Below are 19,190 nucleotides of genomic sequence, written 5' to 3'. Positions count from 1 at the left end.
ATTAAAATTATTGCAATTTTATTAAACTCAAATCCTAAAACTACAATAAAATAACAATGTAGATTTATTTTTGATTAAACCATTTACATTTTCATATCTATCTACTTAAAATTATATCCCTAATAATACTATCAATGTTTTGGTTGGGCTAATTTTTTTTTGTACAAGGTCTCTTAATGATTATATTGCTACTTCTAATTCTTCTTTAAAATCAATATTTTGCCTTTATAACAGCTGATCAGAAAACCCCATTTTTCACAAATAAGATGTCATACATGGTAGTAAGTTTTGCAGCACTTTGTTCATTAAACTAGACAACTCTTTATTCTCCTATAGTCAAAACATTTTTTTTTTAAGATAGACCAACCATTTTATTTTCCTCTGATCGGTTCAGGAATGTTGATGGACAGCTCTTTACATGGGCTTTGGAGGAGGTCTGGGGGCAGCACCTGCAGGTCTGAATCGGGGCAGGGGCGTTCGATCCTTCCGAGCCTCACGGGAGCGATTCCTCACTACCTTGCTGTGGATCGCGCAGCTCACACAGTAATGTAGTTTCACATACAGTTTGGGCAGCGCATAGGAGTCGAAGACGCTGGCCTCGGAGATGTCCCTGACGGCCGCTGCTTCCACGATGTTGCGGATTACAAATTTCTTGATGGCCTTGGCCCTCGGCACGCAGCGGGCGCAGTTGGTGCAACGGATGGGCTGCACGTGGCCGCGGCCCTTCTTGGCACGCCTGTTGTTCCTCCTCTTCTTGGTCATCTTGGAAGCCAGGAACCGAAAAAAAACTCCTATAGTCAAAACATAAAACTATTAAGTACAAGCACATGTGTTTTGACATCTTAAAAGAAGACAAATATACTAGCTTGTCCCCGTTCAGATGGAGGAAGACCAATTGTGTCATATGTGTCCAAGGCAAATGGGTACTCATACACTCGTTTATAAATATGCAGGTCTTTAAAATAAGATTAAAACTTGTTTCTAGAGACTGGTCAAGTAGTTTTTACTTTCTTCTGTGTCATTTGGTCTGTATTTTTTATTATAAAGTATACCAACATATTATTTTGTAAGCTTATTATTCAGAGCCCTAACTTTTTAATGAATACACTCATTTTGACTTTCTAAATCAGAGTTTGAATCTGAATTATAATGGTATATGTAGATTACTTAGTTTTTCAGACTTAACCATGTCTTTCAGGAGGATTATTTTCAAATGAATTTGTTTCATCTTTACTATTATCACTAAGAAAAATGCAAATCTGTTATTTTATCTTAACCTCTCTTCAAAGTATTTTGCCAAAAGAAAGTCAACATGTTTCTAGATCATATAGAAGTGACGTATGCTTTTCTATACTGTCAAGAGAATGCTGCAAAGAGCTTTCCTCTTAATGGGCTATTTCTATACAGATGATTACTTTAATTACTTAAAAGCTTTACATAGCTTTTTACTCATAGTTTCTGATACAAGTGATTGTCTATGAAACATACCACATGTCCAAATTGTATGAGAGTTCACACTTTAAATTATTACTTATGGACCTCTTTTTGCTTTGAGATTAAATAAGCTCAATCAGTGTGGAGTACCATATAGTTTTTCCATATTTTATCATTTTCATTAACAGATATGTTACTTATATTGACATTTTATCTTGATGAGGCTTTGACATCAACAGGTTTTCAGAGTAACAAATTGTTCCTAACATCAGTTTCAAAAACATTTCATACATACATAATCAAAAGAACATCTTTAACTACATCTGTTGCTTCATACACTTTCAGTGCAAAATAGGAAAATTTAGTTTCTGAATTAATTGATTCCAAAGATCTTCAGACATATGGGCAATTCTCTTTTCAGCTGTATTATCTACAAGTGAAACCATTTGAAGATGTTGTGCATGTGATTCTATGAAATATTGTTTAAACCATATCAATAATTGCAAGTAGTACCAACATTTTCCCCATTGAATGAGGCTATTTACACTTAGCAATTCTGTAAGCAACACTCTACAAGGAAAGTAATCCTTTTGTTATCAGTGTTTGAAAAAGAAAAGATTTTTTAGGGAGATTGCGTATTAAAAGCATTTAATTTTCTCTAGAAAAAAGTCTCTTATCTTGTTGACATGTTCTGCAAGTACACTTTCAATATGTTGATTAAATTTATTAGGTTTTATGTTATCTGCGATTAAAGCAATCATAGAAAGAAAATGCAAGGGTCTCTTCGCACCATTTTTAACAGTATTTGTGAATCTCAATAATAAATATAATAGACCATATGCTCTGGTTTGGGCATCAGCCTTCTTACTTTGTGTTTCTTTATGTTTGCCATTTAAACTGTATCTATTATCTCTGCTTGTACTGGTTTCATCTGCTGTAGTTAATTGTTTTCTCTACCCTGTTATGTGTTTACCCACCGCAAAGGAATATTTTATTTTATAAACAAGAGGATAGTAAAAGTTGACAATTAAATTTAAAAGTAATAATTGAAAATGTCAAACAATTTATAACTGTTCTCCAATTATTTCCATCTTTAAGAAGTACCAGGTTGTTGTTTTTTAATAGCTTATCATGTTATGCTTTCCAAAATAAATTATGTTGATAAATTTAAGTATACCGTTGTACTTTTAACTTCCATACAAAAATAAAAAAAGAACAGTTTTTACACTTTACATTAAAATGAAACAAGCAGCACAATATATCATGCCTGCATTGTGAGCTTCTCCTGACCATGCATGTTGTTTCAATAAGTGTTGATGTGAATGCAAGCTGATACTTAAGTAAATGAGAGGTGTGCATCATGTACTGTCTATTGGAACAAATTCACTGTGTTACTGTCAACTTTGCTTACTTTTATTTCAATGTCTCATTGAACAAAATAGATGTGTTTATATGTTGATTGTATGAGAAAATCAGTAATTTTGGCCATTACTTCAAACCCACCACCACCACCTCAGAGGACATCATGCTTCCTTGCACACCCCACAGTTTGTAAAATTCTGGGGTATAAAAAAGACAATGACAGGATTTTAGAATACTTTGTTTTTAAATAGAAATTTCATTGTCATGATGCTGGTTATTGAGTAATTAAATACACTTTAAAAGATAGTTTTAGCCCATGAAAGAAATAAGGATCATAAATAACTTTTTTCTCTTACTTCATAATATGACTTCATTTGTTTGTGTTCTCTCCCCCTCTCTCACTCTTTCTGTGTCACTTATTCTCACTGTCATTTGTTGCTTTGAAATGAACTGCAAATGTTCTGTGTTTGGAGAGCACACTTTGTCCCAGGATCTCAAAGCACAAGTGGTATGTTCTCTCTTGATTGATTAACAATGCCAAAATCCTCTTTGGAGCTGAGTAGCAGAGTACTTAGTTCCTCATTAAGTGCATATTGCCATTAAATACTCACTGTAGAGATCCCTCATCAAGCCCTTAGTGATGCTGAGCAGTACCTGTTAGGTACTTACACTGTTCGAGAAGATACATAAAGGCTCTTTCATGTCTAAAAGGGTTATGACCAACAGTAGAAATGCACTTTGCCAGTGTAATTATGCCAATTATCCAAAAGATCAATTTAATGTATTTAATGTAATGTGAAGGTCATTCCTGCAGAAATGTTCTTTTTTTCTTCCTTCCTTTCATTCTTCCTTCATTTCTTTCTTTCTCTTTCTCTCCCTCCTCTCCTTTTTTCCTTCCTTCCTTCCTTCCTTCCTTCCTTCCTTCCTTCTTTCTTTCTTTCTTTCTTTCTTTCTTTCTTTCTTTCTTTCTTTCTCTTTATTCCTTCCTCCCTCCCTTCCTCTCTTCTATTCTTTCTCGCTCTCTTTCAATCTCTTTATTCCTCCCTCCTTCCCCTCCTTTTTTCCTTTTTCTTTCTTTTTCTCTTCCTTCCTTCCTTTTTTCCTTCTCTTTATTTTTCCCACCCTCCCTCCCTTCCTTCCTCCCTTCCATTCTCTTTCTTTGTTTCTTTTTTATCCTTTCTTTCTTTCATCCTTTCTTTCTTTCACCCTTTCTTTCATTCTTTCTTTCACCCTTTCTTTCATCCTTTCTTTCACCCTTTCTTTCTCTTTCTTTATTTCTTTCTTTCGCTCATCAGTGAGATACTCCCCTTGCTGAAAAGAATATTATCTGAAGTAGCTCCTCCTGATCTAGTCATTCCAGAGATGATCACATAGTCATTCACTAATAAAGCAGAGGTGAAGAAACTTAACTAACCAGGCTATAAGTTTTCCATCTGTGATTTACTAGTTTTGAATACAGTTTGGAAAGTATACTGATTGACCAAAGTTGTTTTGTCGGCTGGGCACTGTATCCTGGATCATGTTTTGCTACTTAATATCTATGTCACTTTAGGCAAGTCAGTTTCCTGATCTAGGACTCCTCATTTTCCTCATTTGTAAGATGATGAGGTAGCAATAATCTTTAAGGTCCCTTCCAGCGCTAATGATCTAGGTGTGGGACAGGAGGTGGTCCAGTTGACTAAGAAACTGTAGATCACAACAGGGTAAATGGTAATGGTGATTAGAAAGGTGGCATGCTGAAGTAATCTACTGATGGCAAGAGGTATATAAAAGGAAAAAAAATTTCTCTCTATTATTCCTCTCCTTCACAGTATTTGTGAGGGGTTGATATAAGGTCCAGTTTGATGTTGATGGTGGCCAGAGGGTCATTTTAATGGCTTATTAAATGTTATACTTTCAAAAATAAAAGACCTTGGGAAATGTAACTCTATTTTGGCACTTTTATCTTCCACACAATAATTATTTAACTTAAAGAAAGATTCTGGAGAGCCAAGAAGTATATAATCATTTTATTATACATCATCATCATTCTTTATTACAACCCCAATAAGGTGACTGGGCTAGAGCCAAACATAAAGCAAGAGTGTCAATGAACTTAGCAAAAACTCCCTCTCTTCTCAGCAATGGTTGCTTTCGCCCATTCAGGACTTGCACATAAGATCTCTTCCCACTATTATAGACTGGATGGACAGTGAGTTAATGGGATGGTTTCCTATCAGATATCCACCAAGACCTCTTGACTTTCAGTCCTGTGTGCTTTTATTCTATTTTTTAATGGAAGACCAGGCCACCTTAATACCTCCCAAACAGCAATACTTTTTATCCTGCTTCTGAGGTGGGACTTAATTTGGATTACTAGGCATAATATTACCTGAGTATTTTGGTTGTTCAGGAAATATGCTATCTTTAAAAATCAATCAGGCCATGATGTGAAAGGTAAGGAGGCTGGCTTCCCCTCTAATGCCCCACTACTCCTAAGAAATGTCTAATCACTATTCCTGGGTATGCCAGAAAGGAATCAACTCCATAGTGATAGATGGATTTTTATAATTGTCAAACTAAAAGACAATTTAATTAGTGGTGACCTAATTATTGTATTATGCAAAAGCTCAACCTTGCATTACTATGGTATATGTTTACAGATGAACCACCTCTAGCCCATACCAAGGTAAGCTCTGTCAAGGGGCCCTTCAGAATTGAGAGCAGATGGAGTTAAAAAGGGGATTCGCAAAAATCTCATCTTGCTATCCACCTGGATATCCTGTTGAAATTGTATACCCTCTACTCTGCCCAGCTTCCCATCAACAGTAACATTAGTTCTAAAAGGAAGGTGTGTAAATAATGTATTGAGTGCCCTATGGATCAATCTGCCATACCTGTAACTGTCCAAAAATGACCTCCCTAATCACAATTCTTCTGTATATGTTGTCTTCCCCATTGGTATTAGTAAATCAACAATCATTAAGTTCCTACTGCATGTCAAGATCAGGTTGGACAGAGTACATTAACACAAAGAATCTATAAATTTATTAAGATCTTTACTTTTTGTGTTATTTGTATCCTCTGTGCTTAGCACAGTGCCTGGCACACAGTAAATGCTTAATGAATTATTTTTTCTCATTCTCTTTTTTCCCCATTCAAGCAGTCCAGAGAATCATTGAATTCTAATCTAATAACCTTGACCACAATGACAACAGTCTTAATATTTTTAATTCATTCCCAAGGGAAAGATCACCAGGGACCGCCATTTTCTCTCACGTCCATCCATATTCCAGACATGTGTGAGTGCAAATATACATGGAAAGACAGACCTTGGACAGTGTTTTCCACACTCCTCTCCTCGGATGAGAAGTAAAACCATTGATGCTGGAAATCCACAGCTCTGTCAGAGGACAGAGGACAGAGGACAGAAGACATGTACCCAAAATCAGCCTCCTGATGACTGGCCTTCATGATTGGTTGGTTTGTTGTTAATAGCAAAACTACAGCTAATGGTCAAGGCAGAGAAGATTATTTGGCCAATTTTTAAAATAATGCACAGTAAAATACTGTGGTTGCCAACCAATTCATTGCACTAAAATGAAGAGGAATAACAGCCTAACAATAATAGTTTGTATGTCAACCATTTTTGGTCTGTACAAATGACAAGAGGAAGGACAATGGTTAAGATCTCCTGAGTCTTGAGAATAGAGACAATGGACTGAATGACCTGCCTATGTTTTCTTAGGGCTCCTCCCACTAAATAGCAAATGTCAAGGCTCTACCATCATCCAAACAGAGTAATAGCTCATACATCTATAGCACTTTAACATTTATAACATTCATCATTCCATTTAATCTGAAGAAAACCCTACAAGGTAGTTATTCCATATAGCGACAAGTGGCATTCGTAGAGCATTTCAAAGTTTAGAGAACACTTTACATATACTATCTTAAGACTCACAGTAACCCTTTGCAATTATCTGGGATTATGGTGCCCATTTTATAGATAAAGAAACTGAGTGTTTGGGAAGTTAAGTGATTTATCTAAGGTAATAATAACAATAAGAATAAATGAAAGCACTTTAATGAATGCAAAATATTTTTACCTCACAAACTCCATTGTGTAGACTCTATAGACATTTATAACTCATTTTGTAGCTGAAAAAGCTGAGCCTGAGACACATAGCTTGTTCATTTTTATACAACCAGTGTCAAAAGTAATATGTGAAGCCAAATCTTCCAGACTCTAAGCCCTTCACTCTTTTCACTATACCACCAGTTACTTCCTTGTTTTCAGATTATAAAGCAGAGGTTCAGAGAGGCAACAAATGTACTTAAAGTCACACAGCCAATAAATAATGTGGCTGATATGAATTTAGGCCTTCTGACTCTAAAATCAGTGTTTTTTAATTACTATAATTTACTAGAAACACTTGGATTTGGCCTGTATCAAAAAGAGTCAAGAAAGAGGCTCCCGACAGTGATCTGATTGGCAGTAAATAAATGATATAAGTGCAATATATAAAAGTGAAATCCCATCTTCTTTTCCAAGTGACTCTTTTTTTTGGACAACAAGGATAGAAGGAGCCTCAAACGTATAGTCCCTAGAGCCTAGGACTTATCTTTTGGGAATAATCATTTCAGAGAGAACGTGCTGTATTTCTAAAGCTAAGGGATTCATACCAGTCTTTCTGCTGTAAATTATTCCATCCCAACACTGTCCAGCCTAAATGTGAGTTTATGTAATGACCTCCGGGTCAGAGCACAAAGAAAACTGTGACTTGTATTTGTTTCTGAAATAGAAGAGCTGGGGGCGAAAAGGGCATCAGTCAACAATTCTGTGTTGCTATTAAGTTGGTCAAAAAGAGTTTGGGTCCTGGACTGAGCTGGTCAAATTGACAGGAGTGATGGTTATAATACAACAGGTCTAAGACTAGGCTACTTGGACTATGTTTCTGAGACACTCTTTATCCCTACTGTTCAAAAAAAAACAGACAATATTTCACTTTTATATACTGAATTGAAATGATTTATGAACCCTACCGTGTGTTTTTAATGTTCTTTTTATTTTAATCCAAATGAGATAATGAACCCATGGTCTGTTAATCTCATTTTTTCCCTTTGCATTAATGCTTAATTATAATAATGTTGAGCATCGCATCTGACTCCAACCTATCCCTAATCCAGAATCCCCAAAGAACTGTTAATAGTTCAACCAATTTCCAAATTGTGCATTTCCTCTGCCTTCTGATTTAATTGCAATCATCATAGAAGGCATTATGGGCATATGCTATTAAAATGGAGTAATGAGATAAAAATATATATGGTTTTTATATCTTTAAAATAAAATTCAATCAACCAATTGTTATTGAGTACCCATACTGTGGAAGGCCCTGTGTGAAATTGGTTTCACTCAAGAGGGAGTGGCTTTTGCAAGCAGACCTTCACATTTCGGTAGTTTTGCTATTATAATTATAATTTGTAGGTGAATATAATGTTAGTTTACTGCTCTTCTGTTTAGGACTCAGAGCACTGCAGGACAATTGTGTGAAAATACCCAGGGATCAGGATTTGACACTGTGACAATTTTGTGTAGTAGGAAGGAAAAAAATTAACAATACTGGATTGGGTGTCAGGATACCTGGGTTCTAGATTCAGCTTATCTAAGCTTTGTATCTCCTTCAGCACCCATTACAGGACTCTGCACATAGTAGGCACTTTATTCCATTTAGCTAAGCTCTGTGTCTTCTACAACACAGGGCACTGCACATAGTAAGTGCTTTAGAGATGTCTGTTTCAATTGCTGAAATGAATTTAAAAGACATTGCTTAATGTTGCCACCATAGTCACTTTACATCTAGCAGTTCATTTGAGCCCCACGACAGCTCTTAGTAGATTCTACACACATTATTACTCTCATTTTACAGATGATAAAATTGAGGCTTAGTAAGGTGGACCAATTTGCTCATCATCACATGGCAAATATGTTACAGGTACACGATTCAAACTCTTATGTTTTCTGACTCCAAGTCTAAAACTCTACCCACTGTACCACATTGCCTTTTCAAATTAAATCAGTCTGACCAAGCATAAAAATTAGTGTGTTTTTCTGAATGGAACCGACTTGACTTGCAAGTTACCTACTCGTATGGATCTGCTCAAAGAATGAATCATTTAGCTTTAAGTTCCCCTTTGACCAAGACATGTATCGTCTTGGTTCCATCCTGGACAAGAAACAGAAAAAGGCTCTCTATTATCAGTCTTCACTAATTCTGGTTATCATCTGAAAGGAAAACAGAAATGGGAGGGGAGGGGAGGAGAGGGGAGGAGAGGGGAGGGGAGGAGAGGAGAGGACAGGACAGGAGAGGAGAGGACAGGACGGGAGGGCAGGGGAAGGGAGAGGAGGGGAAGGGAGGGGAAGGAAGGGAGGGGAAGGGAGGGGAGGGGAGGGGAGGAGAGGGAAGGGGAGGAGAAGAGAGGAGAGGAGAGGAGAGGAGAGGAGAGGAGAGGAGAGGAGAGGAGAGGAGAGGAGAGGAGAGGAGAGGAGAGGAGAGGGCGGGAGGGCAGGGGAAGGGAGAGTAGGGGAAGGGAGAGGATGGGAAGGGAGGGGAAGGGAGGGGAGGGGAGGGGAGGGGAGCTATTCAGGAACTGCCAGAAGACTCCTAACAATGGCCAGTGTGCTGGCTCCTGAGGAAACAGTCCTTTTTAAATAACAGCTCACATTCTTAGGAAATGTCTTCCCCACCCCTAAGTCCACAACCCATTTCCATAGAGCTGAAATTTACCCATCCATAGCTCTTGGCCATGGCTCTGAGCTCTAGCCTCTACTGTCCAAACCAAAGTCAAAAACTTCTTCTCCATGACAACCTTTTATATATTTAAAGACAGCTCTAATGCCCCTCCACTGCCACCCCCAGGCTCAAGCCTGTTCTCTAGGCTAAACACATTAAGAAGATGAGATTTGCTATGACCAGTTTATGTAACAATCTTGAATGTCTGGAATTCATTTAAAAAAAACTTGGACTGAGAAAATAAATTTTTGGTTCCCTTTGAATCTAGTAGGAACCACTTTTTCTTTTCTTTTTCTTTAAATAATTTTAACTGATTAAATATTTCCAATTACATTTTTTAAAAAATTTAACATTTATTTTGTAAAATTTTGAGTTCCAAATTCTCCCCTTTCTGTCCTTCCTCCACCCCTTGAGGAGGCAAGCAATACAATATTGATTATATTGAAGTCATGCAAAACGTATTTCCATATTAGCCACATTACAAAAGAAAACACACATAGAGAAAAATAAAGTTTAAAAAAGTTATACATCAATCTGCACACAAAGTTCACTAGTTCTCTCTCTGGAGGTGAATAGCATTTTTCATCATGGTCCCTTTGAATTGTCTTGGATCATTGTCTTGATCAGAGTAGCTAAGTCTATAGCAGTTGATTATCCTTACAATATTGCTATTACTATATACAGTGCTGTCCTGGTTTTGCTTTTTAATTCATATAAGGATTCCCAAGAAACCATCCTGCTCATCATTTCGTTTAAACCAATAGTATCTTATCACAATCATATGCCACATCTTATTCAGCCATTCTCCATCTGATGGGCATTCCTTCAATTCCCAAATTTTGGCCATCACAAAAAGAACTGCTATAGATATTTTTGTACAGATAGGTCCTTTACTCTTTTCTTTGATCTCTTTGTGATACAGAAATAGCAGTGGTATTGTTAGGTCAAAGGGTAGGTACAGTTTTATAGCCCTTTGGGCATAGTTCCAAATTGTTCTCTAGAATGGTTGGACCAGTTCACAACTCTGTTGTGAATATTGATGTTCCAACTTCTCCATATCCCTCTTAACATTTATCATTTTCCTTTTTTATGATATTAATCAATCTGATAGGTGTGAGATGGTATCTCAGAGTTGTTTTAATTAGCATTTCTCTAATCAGTAGTGATTTAGAGCATTTATTCATGTGGCTATTGATCACTTTGATTTCTTCCTCTAAAAGTTTATTCATATCCTTTGACCATTTATCAATTGGAGAATGGCTCATAATTTTATAAATTTAGCTCAGTTCCCTATATGTTTGAAAAGTGAGTCTTTTGTCAAAGAAACTTGCTATAACATTTTTCCCCATTTCCTCCTTTGCTTCTAATTTTGGCTGCATCGGTTTAGTTTATGCAAAAAACTTTCTTTTCTTTTTCAAACAAAAGTTAAGACTAATATACATAATGAGTGGTAAACTCATAAAAGTTGTCATTATAATTCAAACATTTGTGTTTGTTAATTCCAAGTCCAGAATTCTACCCACTATGCCACATTGCCTTTTCTAAATTGGTCTGATGCTGTATAAAAATCATCGTTTTTTTTTCTTCTGAATTGGACTGAATCAACTAGCAAATTAGCATTAGGCACATTAATCTCATACAGATCTGCTCAAAGAATGAGAGAAGACATTTAGCTTTAAGTTCCCCTTTGGCCAAAAGGGACTCTACAGTCAAGAGGGAATTTTCTCAAAGTTTAAAATATCCTGAACAGTGTGGAGACAATGAACTTGGACTTAATTGACTTGCTTCAATAAAATTCACATCTACTAAAATTAAGGAGCCACCTGCTGAGGTAGAAATGAAGTAAGTTTTCAATGAACCAAAACGGGTTCATCTCTACCATGTACATAGTACCATGTATATAGCCTACAACAACTATACACCTATACACCCCTAACAGGGTAGTATAACATAGAGTCAGAAAGACCTAGATTTGAGGCCTCTCCTTGCCACTTCATAGCTATGTGATCTTGGACAAATCATCTAACTTCTCCCTGAGACTACCTCTCTCACAGGTATTTTGGGAGGTAAAAATAAATAGTTTCTAAAATGTTCTACATAGAAGGGACCTCGCAATGTCAGAATGTTAGAATATCACACACAAAGTGTCAGCTTTGAAAGGATTCTTAGAGTATCAAACTTCAGAATGTAGGATGTTAGACCTTAAATGTCTTTTAAACACAAAACATTAGTGTATAGGATATTTGAGCTAGAAGAGACCACAAATCAAAAAATGTTGGAGCACAGAATGTTATAGCTAGAAGTGACATTAGACCATAAAGAAATCTTAAGACCATAGAATATGAGACCAACAGAATATTGGAACTGGGATGACATTAGAAAATGGAAAAATAGAGCTGGAAGGGATTATACCATGCTTCCAGTTCAACTCCCTTTGTCTACAGAGAAGGAAACCAAGGTCTAGAATATGAAAAGGGCTTACGCAAACTCATACAATGAGTTATTGCAGACTTAAGACTAGAGAGGATCCAGGTCTCTTGACTATTAGTCACTCTTCTGCTACTCTGAATTTCCTCTGGAAGTGCTTAGTAATGAAAAGTGCCATATAAATGTGGGCTATTTCAAAGACAGGATCACAAAGAGGAAGAAAATACACTGAAGATGCTTTGCCCCTCAATTACTTTTAATTATGATATAATTTAAATTATTGTGTTTTTATTTACCTATGATAGATTGAAGTTGCCAGTTTAACATATAGCTTTATCCAATGACAGGACTAAGTTCTTGAATACTGTGTTACTTTGGTTTGGATTCTTGGTATTATGCTCAGTGTGCCTGATTCTGGATTGAGAATTGTTACACATAGCATCCTTTTGGTTTGTTTGTTTGTTTTTTTTTCTTTTTCTTTTGTTCTTTTCCTTTTACTGATGAGGCCCAGCTCTGAATGTTGGAAAGACATTATAAAAAACTTACCAAATGTAAAGACTTCATCATGCTGTTTTCTACACAATAAAAACAGGAAACAGAATTCAAAGAACACTAGATCTTCCCCTTATGTGACGGAGCACAGGTAATAAACACACATCACTGAATGTGTTCAGAGAGTCCAACTTTAATCAAGTAACTTAAAATAAATATAAGTAACAAATGGTATTGGTAGCCACATTTGTAACAAACAGGCTATATTACTCATACCTCCAAAAAGATTAATTCCAAGCAGATAGCTAGATGGCCCATATTTGTTTTATTAATATATCTGCCTTACTTCTCTACCAATGGTGCTCTTTGTTCTTCCAGATTCATTTGCATAAACTTTAGATTATTGTCTAAGAAAAATCTTTAGGCCGACAAGAATTTACAAAAAAAAAAAAAAAGGTTTTTGTTCACAATTATAATGCATTGTATTGAGCTGGGGTAAAGCATCATCTCAAACCGATCAGACACATTAGTCAGCCCCTTAGTTAGCTTGTTCTAATTAGAAATCAGAATAGAATTTATACACAGATTGCAAAAGGGTATTCTGTTATGTTTTGCCAAATATCTCTTTTTAAATGACCGATCATCTTTACTTGAGTATTAGGTCACATTATTCTTCTCATTCAAAATATATATCACAGTGAGAGAAGCTTTCAAACCCTCTGCTAATATCACATGCAGATAGATCATTGTAATTGTTTCAAAAAGATCCACAGATTGCCTGAGGAAGCAATTGGTACCCTAGGCCATTGTGCAGCTCTGGCAATGATAATCATAGCCATCAGTCACTGATACTACAGTATTCCAGACTGTTGCAGGGGATTTCTGTATGCCTTGTTCTCTTATTTCAACTTTTCATATCCTCATAAGTCATTGTATATCAGAGATTTAGAATGGAAACTGAATTTTCTTTGGCATCAAGAGGCAAATATAAAAATATATGAATATCCTAAGGACTTTCAGTGAGTTGTTGGTTCAGGCTCTACACAAAGGTTCTACTCTTATTCTGCAATATAGAGTGGAGGTGACTGGTTACTCAAAGTCTGTGAGTTGCTGGCCTTCATCAGTCAGGGATGTTGTGGGCCCCCCACACAAAACCAAATGTCTGTGACTCCTCTCATAATCTCCAAAATGTTCAAGACATTGTGCCAAGTGCTGGGGATACAAAGAAAGGCAAAAAAAATCCCTTTTCTCAAGGAGCTCACCTTTTAATGAGAGGAAGACAGCATTCAAACAACTATGTACAGTGCATAACCTGTATCAGACTGCATGCCACCTTGGGGAGTGAAGAGGGGAGGGGGAAATTTAGAATTCAAAATCTTTTAAAAGTAAATGTTGAAAACTAAAAATAAATAAATAAATATATTTTTTAGATTATGTGCAAGCAAGTTCTATAGAATAAATTGGAGATAATATTAGAGAAAAAGAACTAGCATTAAGGGGAAAGCTTTCTTGTAAAAGGGGGAGGGGGATTGTAACTGGGATCTAAAGGAACCCAGGGAAGCCAGAAGGTAGAGATGAGGAGGGGAGAAATTCCAGGCAGAGAGGAAAACCAGCAAAAGTTCATGGAGTTGGAAAACTGTCTTTTGTGAAAATCAGCAAGGAGGCCAGTGTCACTGGTTTGGTGAGTATGATGTAAGAAAACCAGAAAAGTAGGAGAAGGCCAGGTTATAAAAGGCTTTAAAAGCCAAACAGAGGATTTTATATTTAATCCTGAATGTAATAAAGAACCACTGGGATTTATTAAATAATTGAGTAACATAGTCAAACCTGTGCTTTAGGTTGTTGGTTGTGTTTGTCCTTCGTTCTCAAAGAGGACCATGACATCAAGGAAATGATGACATGACTTAAGATTGACTTTGATTTGAGTGAGGGAGGGCTGTGCAAAGTCACCAACCTCATTTTCTCCTCCAGAGCCATCTGGGTCCAGTGGCCTGTGCTTTAGGAAGATCAATTTAGTAGCTGAATGGAGAACGGACTGTAGTGCAGAGAGACTTGAGGTTGGGAGACCAACCAGAAGGTTATGGCAGCAAAACAGGCATGAGCGGTAGAGGTCTTGTCTTTACTAGGGTGGTGGTCATGTCAGAGGAGAGAAGGGATCATAGGTGAGACATGTTACAAAGGTAGAATTGAAAGGGCAATCTTTATGAATGTATGGAGGTGGGAGATTGAGCCCCAATTTTTTGTATCATCTAGAAGTCCAGTTTAGCTATAAAGTAATATAAAATGTCTAGAAAGGTACTCATACAATAAAGAGGGATCTGAATCTCTGTTGGCCCTTTTCGCCTATTTTCCTTGGAGTATATGGCGTGTACTGGGAGGACTAGCACCTCTGGTGTGAGGGTTTGCCAAGCCCTTTTCAGAGCTGTTCATCTACCTTCAGTGTCCCCCTTCACCCAACCATCCCCTGTGGCTCCAAGAAGCTGTCACATGCACACTGATCATACCCTGGTAAAACTACATAGGCAGATAGGCTACAACCAGGTTGCCAGCAACACATAGACTTCAACCCCGTTGGTGAGTTAGGGGGATGTCTACCCCGAGCATGTGAAGACTTTCCCCAGAATAAGCAAAGAACAATTTGTTCCAACAGCCGGGAAGGTGACTGAAGCAGGTACTATGGAGCATAGACCTTGGTTAGACATCGAAGATGTCAAGTTCTTCTACTGCATCCTGGGCCAACACGAGTTGTCTTGACTTGTCCTGCCATTGGACATCAATGACTCAGGAAGAGAGGCTGAACACTATGCAACTCTGCCTCACTCAAATACAATTCATTCCCAAGTCAAGGCATCATGTGATGTCTTGGTCCTCTTCAAAAAACAAACAATAGACAAATAAACAAAAAAACAACAATAGACAGCTAGCTGGTGCTGCAAATAAAGCACTGGGACTGGAGTCAGAAAAATCTGAGCTCAAATCTGGCCTTATATACTTACCCTGCGCAAGTCACTTAAACCCTATTTGCCTCAGTTCTTCATCTGTAAAATGGGGACACACTAGAGAAGGAAATGGCAAACCACTCAAGTATCTTTGCCAAGAAAAGACCATGGACAAAGTCCATGGGGTCACATAAAGTTGGACACAACTGAATGACTGAATTGAACAACTGAATGACACAACTGAAGGACAACCACAACAACAATGTACAACTTCCATGAGCTATCAGGTGGAGAAAAGTTACTCTCTCTCCCACCTGGTCATCATTTGTCCTTGAGCATGTCCTCTTTATTCTTTCTGGATGTTTGGTGAATGAATATTTTAACTAATAGACTACCAGAGAATCTACCATAAATATCAGAGGTTCTACTGCTAAACACTAGTCCACAGCAGAAACTACTGGAGTGGTAGCTCCTGACAACAGAGAAAATGCCAGTATATAAATGTAGAAAGAAAGGACCCTACGACAGCTTTGGGAATTATAACTCTCATAACAGAGAGAAATGCTCGTTATAGAATCTAGAGAGGTGTCAATCCTAAAAGCCCAGCAGAGAGTTATGTCTAAAGTGAACCTAATAAGGACTCGAAAACTGAGAAAATGACTTTCAGGGAAGAAGTATTTAGGAACCTCTCAGCTTAATTTGTTCTCTACACATGTTCTTTCCTTCCAGTGTACTTTAAATTCGAGCCTACTCTCCCCAAGAACCTGATGGTGAAAGAGAAGAAAGTATACTTTGGATGAGAAGAAATGTTTTGTTACTACTATTCTTGCTATACTTTTTCAGTAAATACCCTTTTCTAGAAGTTATTAAAGTTTTGATGGTTGATCAGTAATGGAAATCATGCCAAATGTGGGTTTATGGGTGACAGTACTAAAAACCACAATCTCTCAAGGGAAACGCAAGAACCCAGGAGTCTTTTGTGAACTCAACTTTTTAGCATGAGTGAGGATTGGAAAAGCAAGTCCAGATTGGATACTACTTATATATCTACATGTTGTTTCTCCCAAAAGAATGTGAGTTCTTTGAGGATAGGGATTATTTCATTTTTATCTCTGTATTCCCCAATGCCTAGCACAATGCATGTCAAATAACAATTGTTTAATTGCTTAATGGATGAGATAAAGTGAAAACAAAGATAATGTGTTATATAAAGTTACATAAAGATGAAGAAGTAGATAAACTGAAAGGGCAGGAAGCTTGACAGGACAACATTAATAATAAGCATGCGAGTACTAAGCAAAGAGAAAATCTCTAAGCCACCAGATACCAAACTCCTCAAGAGAATACAAAAGGGATCTAGAGCCCAGAATATTAGCTGAACAGGAGTGTTTGATTGGGTGATATACACGGATTGAGTAAAACTCAAAAGAAGAGACCGCAGAGTTGAGACAGAAGGTGGGGGAGAATCTGAAGTATGAGGAGTAGGAATTATGAAGCAGAAAGAGTGACTGACTTGAGATCAGAGGAGCAAGGTTCAAATTACATTTTTGCTAATACTATTTGGGTGACCTTGAGCAAATCATGTCATTTCTCTACACCTCAGTTTCCTCATCTGAAAAATGAAAGGGTTGGAATCATCAACCTATTAGATCACTTCCAGCTTTAAATCTATAATCCCATGTCCTCTTCCTATTAGCCTGCTATCAACATGTTGAGGGAAATAAGAGGAGGGGCAGCAAGTATTAAACGAGCTGACCAGGGATCTAGCATATTTGCAACAGAAACTGGTTTCCATGAAAAAAATACAGACAGGTGATATTGAATGTCAGAGAACCAATTCATACCTTAATGATGGGCTGTGTGGACTGACTCTAAGATTCTAAAGATTCTAGGCTTCACGAAATGTGTGTTGTATATATATATGCAACACATACACACATATATGCAACAACGTACACACACGCGCGCGCACACACACACACACATGCACACACACACACACACGCCTTGAGCCAAAGACTCACTTAAACTGGATTGAATATTGGTATGGCCGGTCAAGATTCAGTAGATAAAGCATGTAAATCTTTCCTTCCCTGAATCTGTGAACCTAGGTCTGATGATTTGATTTTTCTGCTGTGTTGATACATTCCATTTTTTTCATGTTTCATTTCCCATTTTCCATTCACTTACACAAGCTCTAGATAGCAATAAAAACAAACTTCTCCCCATTGCTCAAGAAGAATGAAACAGTTCATAGTCTATTTCTTTCTGTTGGGTACATATTAGCATGGATGACAGTCAGATTACTGTGTAGAATATAAGCTCCTTGAGATCATGTATTGTTTTGTCTTTTGTCTCCCCAGTGCCTAGCACAGTACCTAGTACATAGTAGGTCCTTAATAAATGATTACTAGTTGATTGGTTACTATAGTAGTTGGGGGGAGGGAAGTATACCCTTGATGGCAGTTATGCCAATCCTTCCCAGGCAACTGCCTTATAAAATGGGTTTAGAATGGAAAACCCAGTCAAATCACCAACCTTGCCATTTATTAGCTGTTTTACCTTGGGAAAATAACTTAACATTTCAAGACCTCAATTTCCTTATCTATAAAATGGAGATAGAAACACACACGTTGCCTATCTCAAAGTCTTATTATAAGCAAAAAATGTTAAAAACCATAAAATACTTGCAAATGTAATGTTCTTTTTAAAACCATAAAGTCCTATGTAAACATTGGCAAAACAACAACAACAAGTAGATCAATAAAAACAAATGCAACTGACCATGCTGTATACATAATTGGGAGAATTTTTTAAATTTTTAAAATATTTTTTAATTTTTAATCTTGATTTTTTTTAATTTTTAGAATTTATTTAGTATTTTATTTTTGCCCAGTTACATGTAAAAACAATTTTTGATATTCATTTTATAAAACATTGAGATCCAAATTCTCTACCTTCCTCCCTCCCCACCCATCCCCTCATTGAGAAGGCAAGCAATGCATGTATAGTCATGCAAAAAAATTCCATAAGAGTCATGTTGTGAAAGAAAACATAAACAAAAAATAAAAAAAATTCAAAAATAAAGAAAGTAAAAAAAAGTATGCTTCAGTCTGCATTCATACACCATCAGTTCTTTCTCTGGGGATGGATAGCATTTTTCATCACAAGTCCTTTAGAGTTGTCTTGGATCATTGTATTGCTGAGGACAGCTAAGTCATTCACAGCTGGTCATCTTCCAATATGGCTGTTACTTTGTACACCATACATTCTACTTCCCATCAGCTCATGCAAGTTTTTCATTTTTTTTTTCTGAGAGTATCCTGCTCATCATTTCTTATAGCATGGTAGTATTTCATCATAATCATGTATCACAATTTCTTCAGCCATTCCCCAATTGATAGGCATCCCTCAGTTTCCTGTTCTTTGCTCCCTGATAATTGCTGCTATAAATATTTTTGTACATACAGGTCTTTTTCCTTATTTTTTATCTCTTTGGGGATACAGACCTAGTAGTGGTATTGCTAGGTCAAAGGGTATGCATGGTTTTATAGCCCTTTGGGCAAAGTTCCAAATTGCTCTACAAAATGTTTGAATCCGTTCACCAACAGTGAATTAGTGCCTCATGTTTCCCACATTCCCTCCAAAATATGTTGTTTTCCTTCTCTGTCCTATTAGCAAATCTAGTACGTATAGGTATGAATTAGTACCTCAGAATTGTTTTAATTTGTGTTTTTCCAATCAATAGTGAATTAGAGCAATT

At 36.9% G+C, this 19,190-nt stretch overlaps 1 protein-coding gene across 1 annotated transcript; it reads right to left on the bottom strand.

Moving 5' to 3' along the window:
* Positions 1-414: 414 nt before the first annotated feature.
* Positions 415-762, bottom strand: LOC118844254 (40S ribosomal protein S26-like). The gene has a single exon (XM_036752109.1). It carries the CDS (start codon positions 760-762, stop codon positions 415-417), a length of 348 nt encoding a protein of 115 aa, XP_036608004.1.
* Positions 763-19,190: the final 18,428 nt, after the last annotated feature.

This window comes from Trichosurus vulpecula, chromosome 3 (assembly GCF_011100635.1).
Source record: "Trichosurus vulpecula isolate mTriVul1 chromosome 3, mTriVul1.pri, whole genome shotgun sequence".
NCBI lineage: Eukaryota > Metazoa > Chordata > Mammalia > Diprotodontia > Phalangeridae > Trichosurus > Trichosurus vulpecula.
This window is presented reverse-complemented; position numbering and strand designations above follow the sequence as displayed.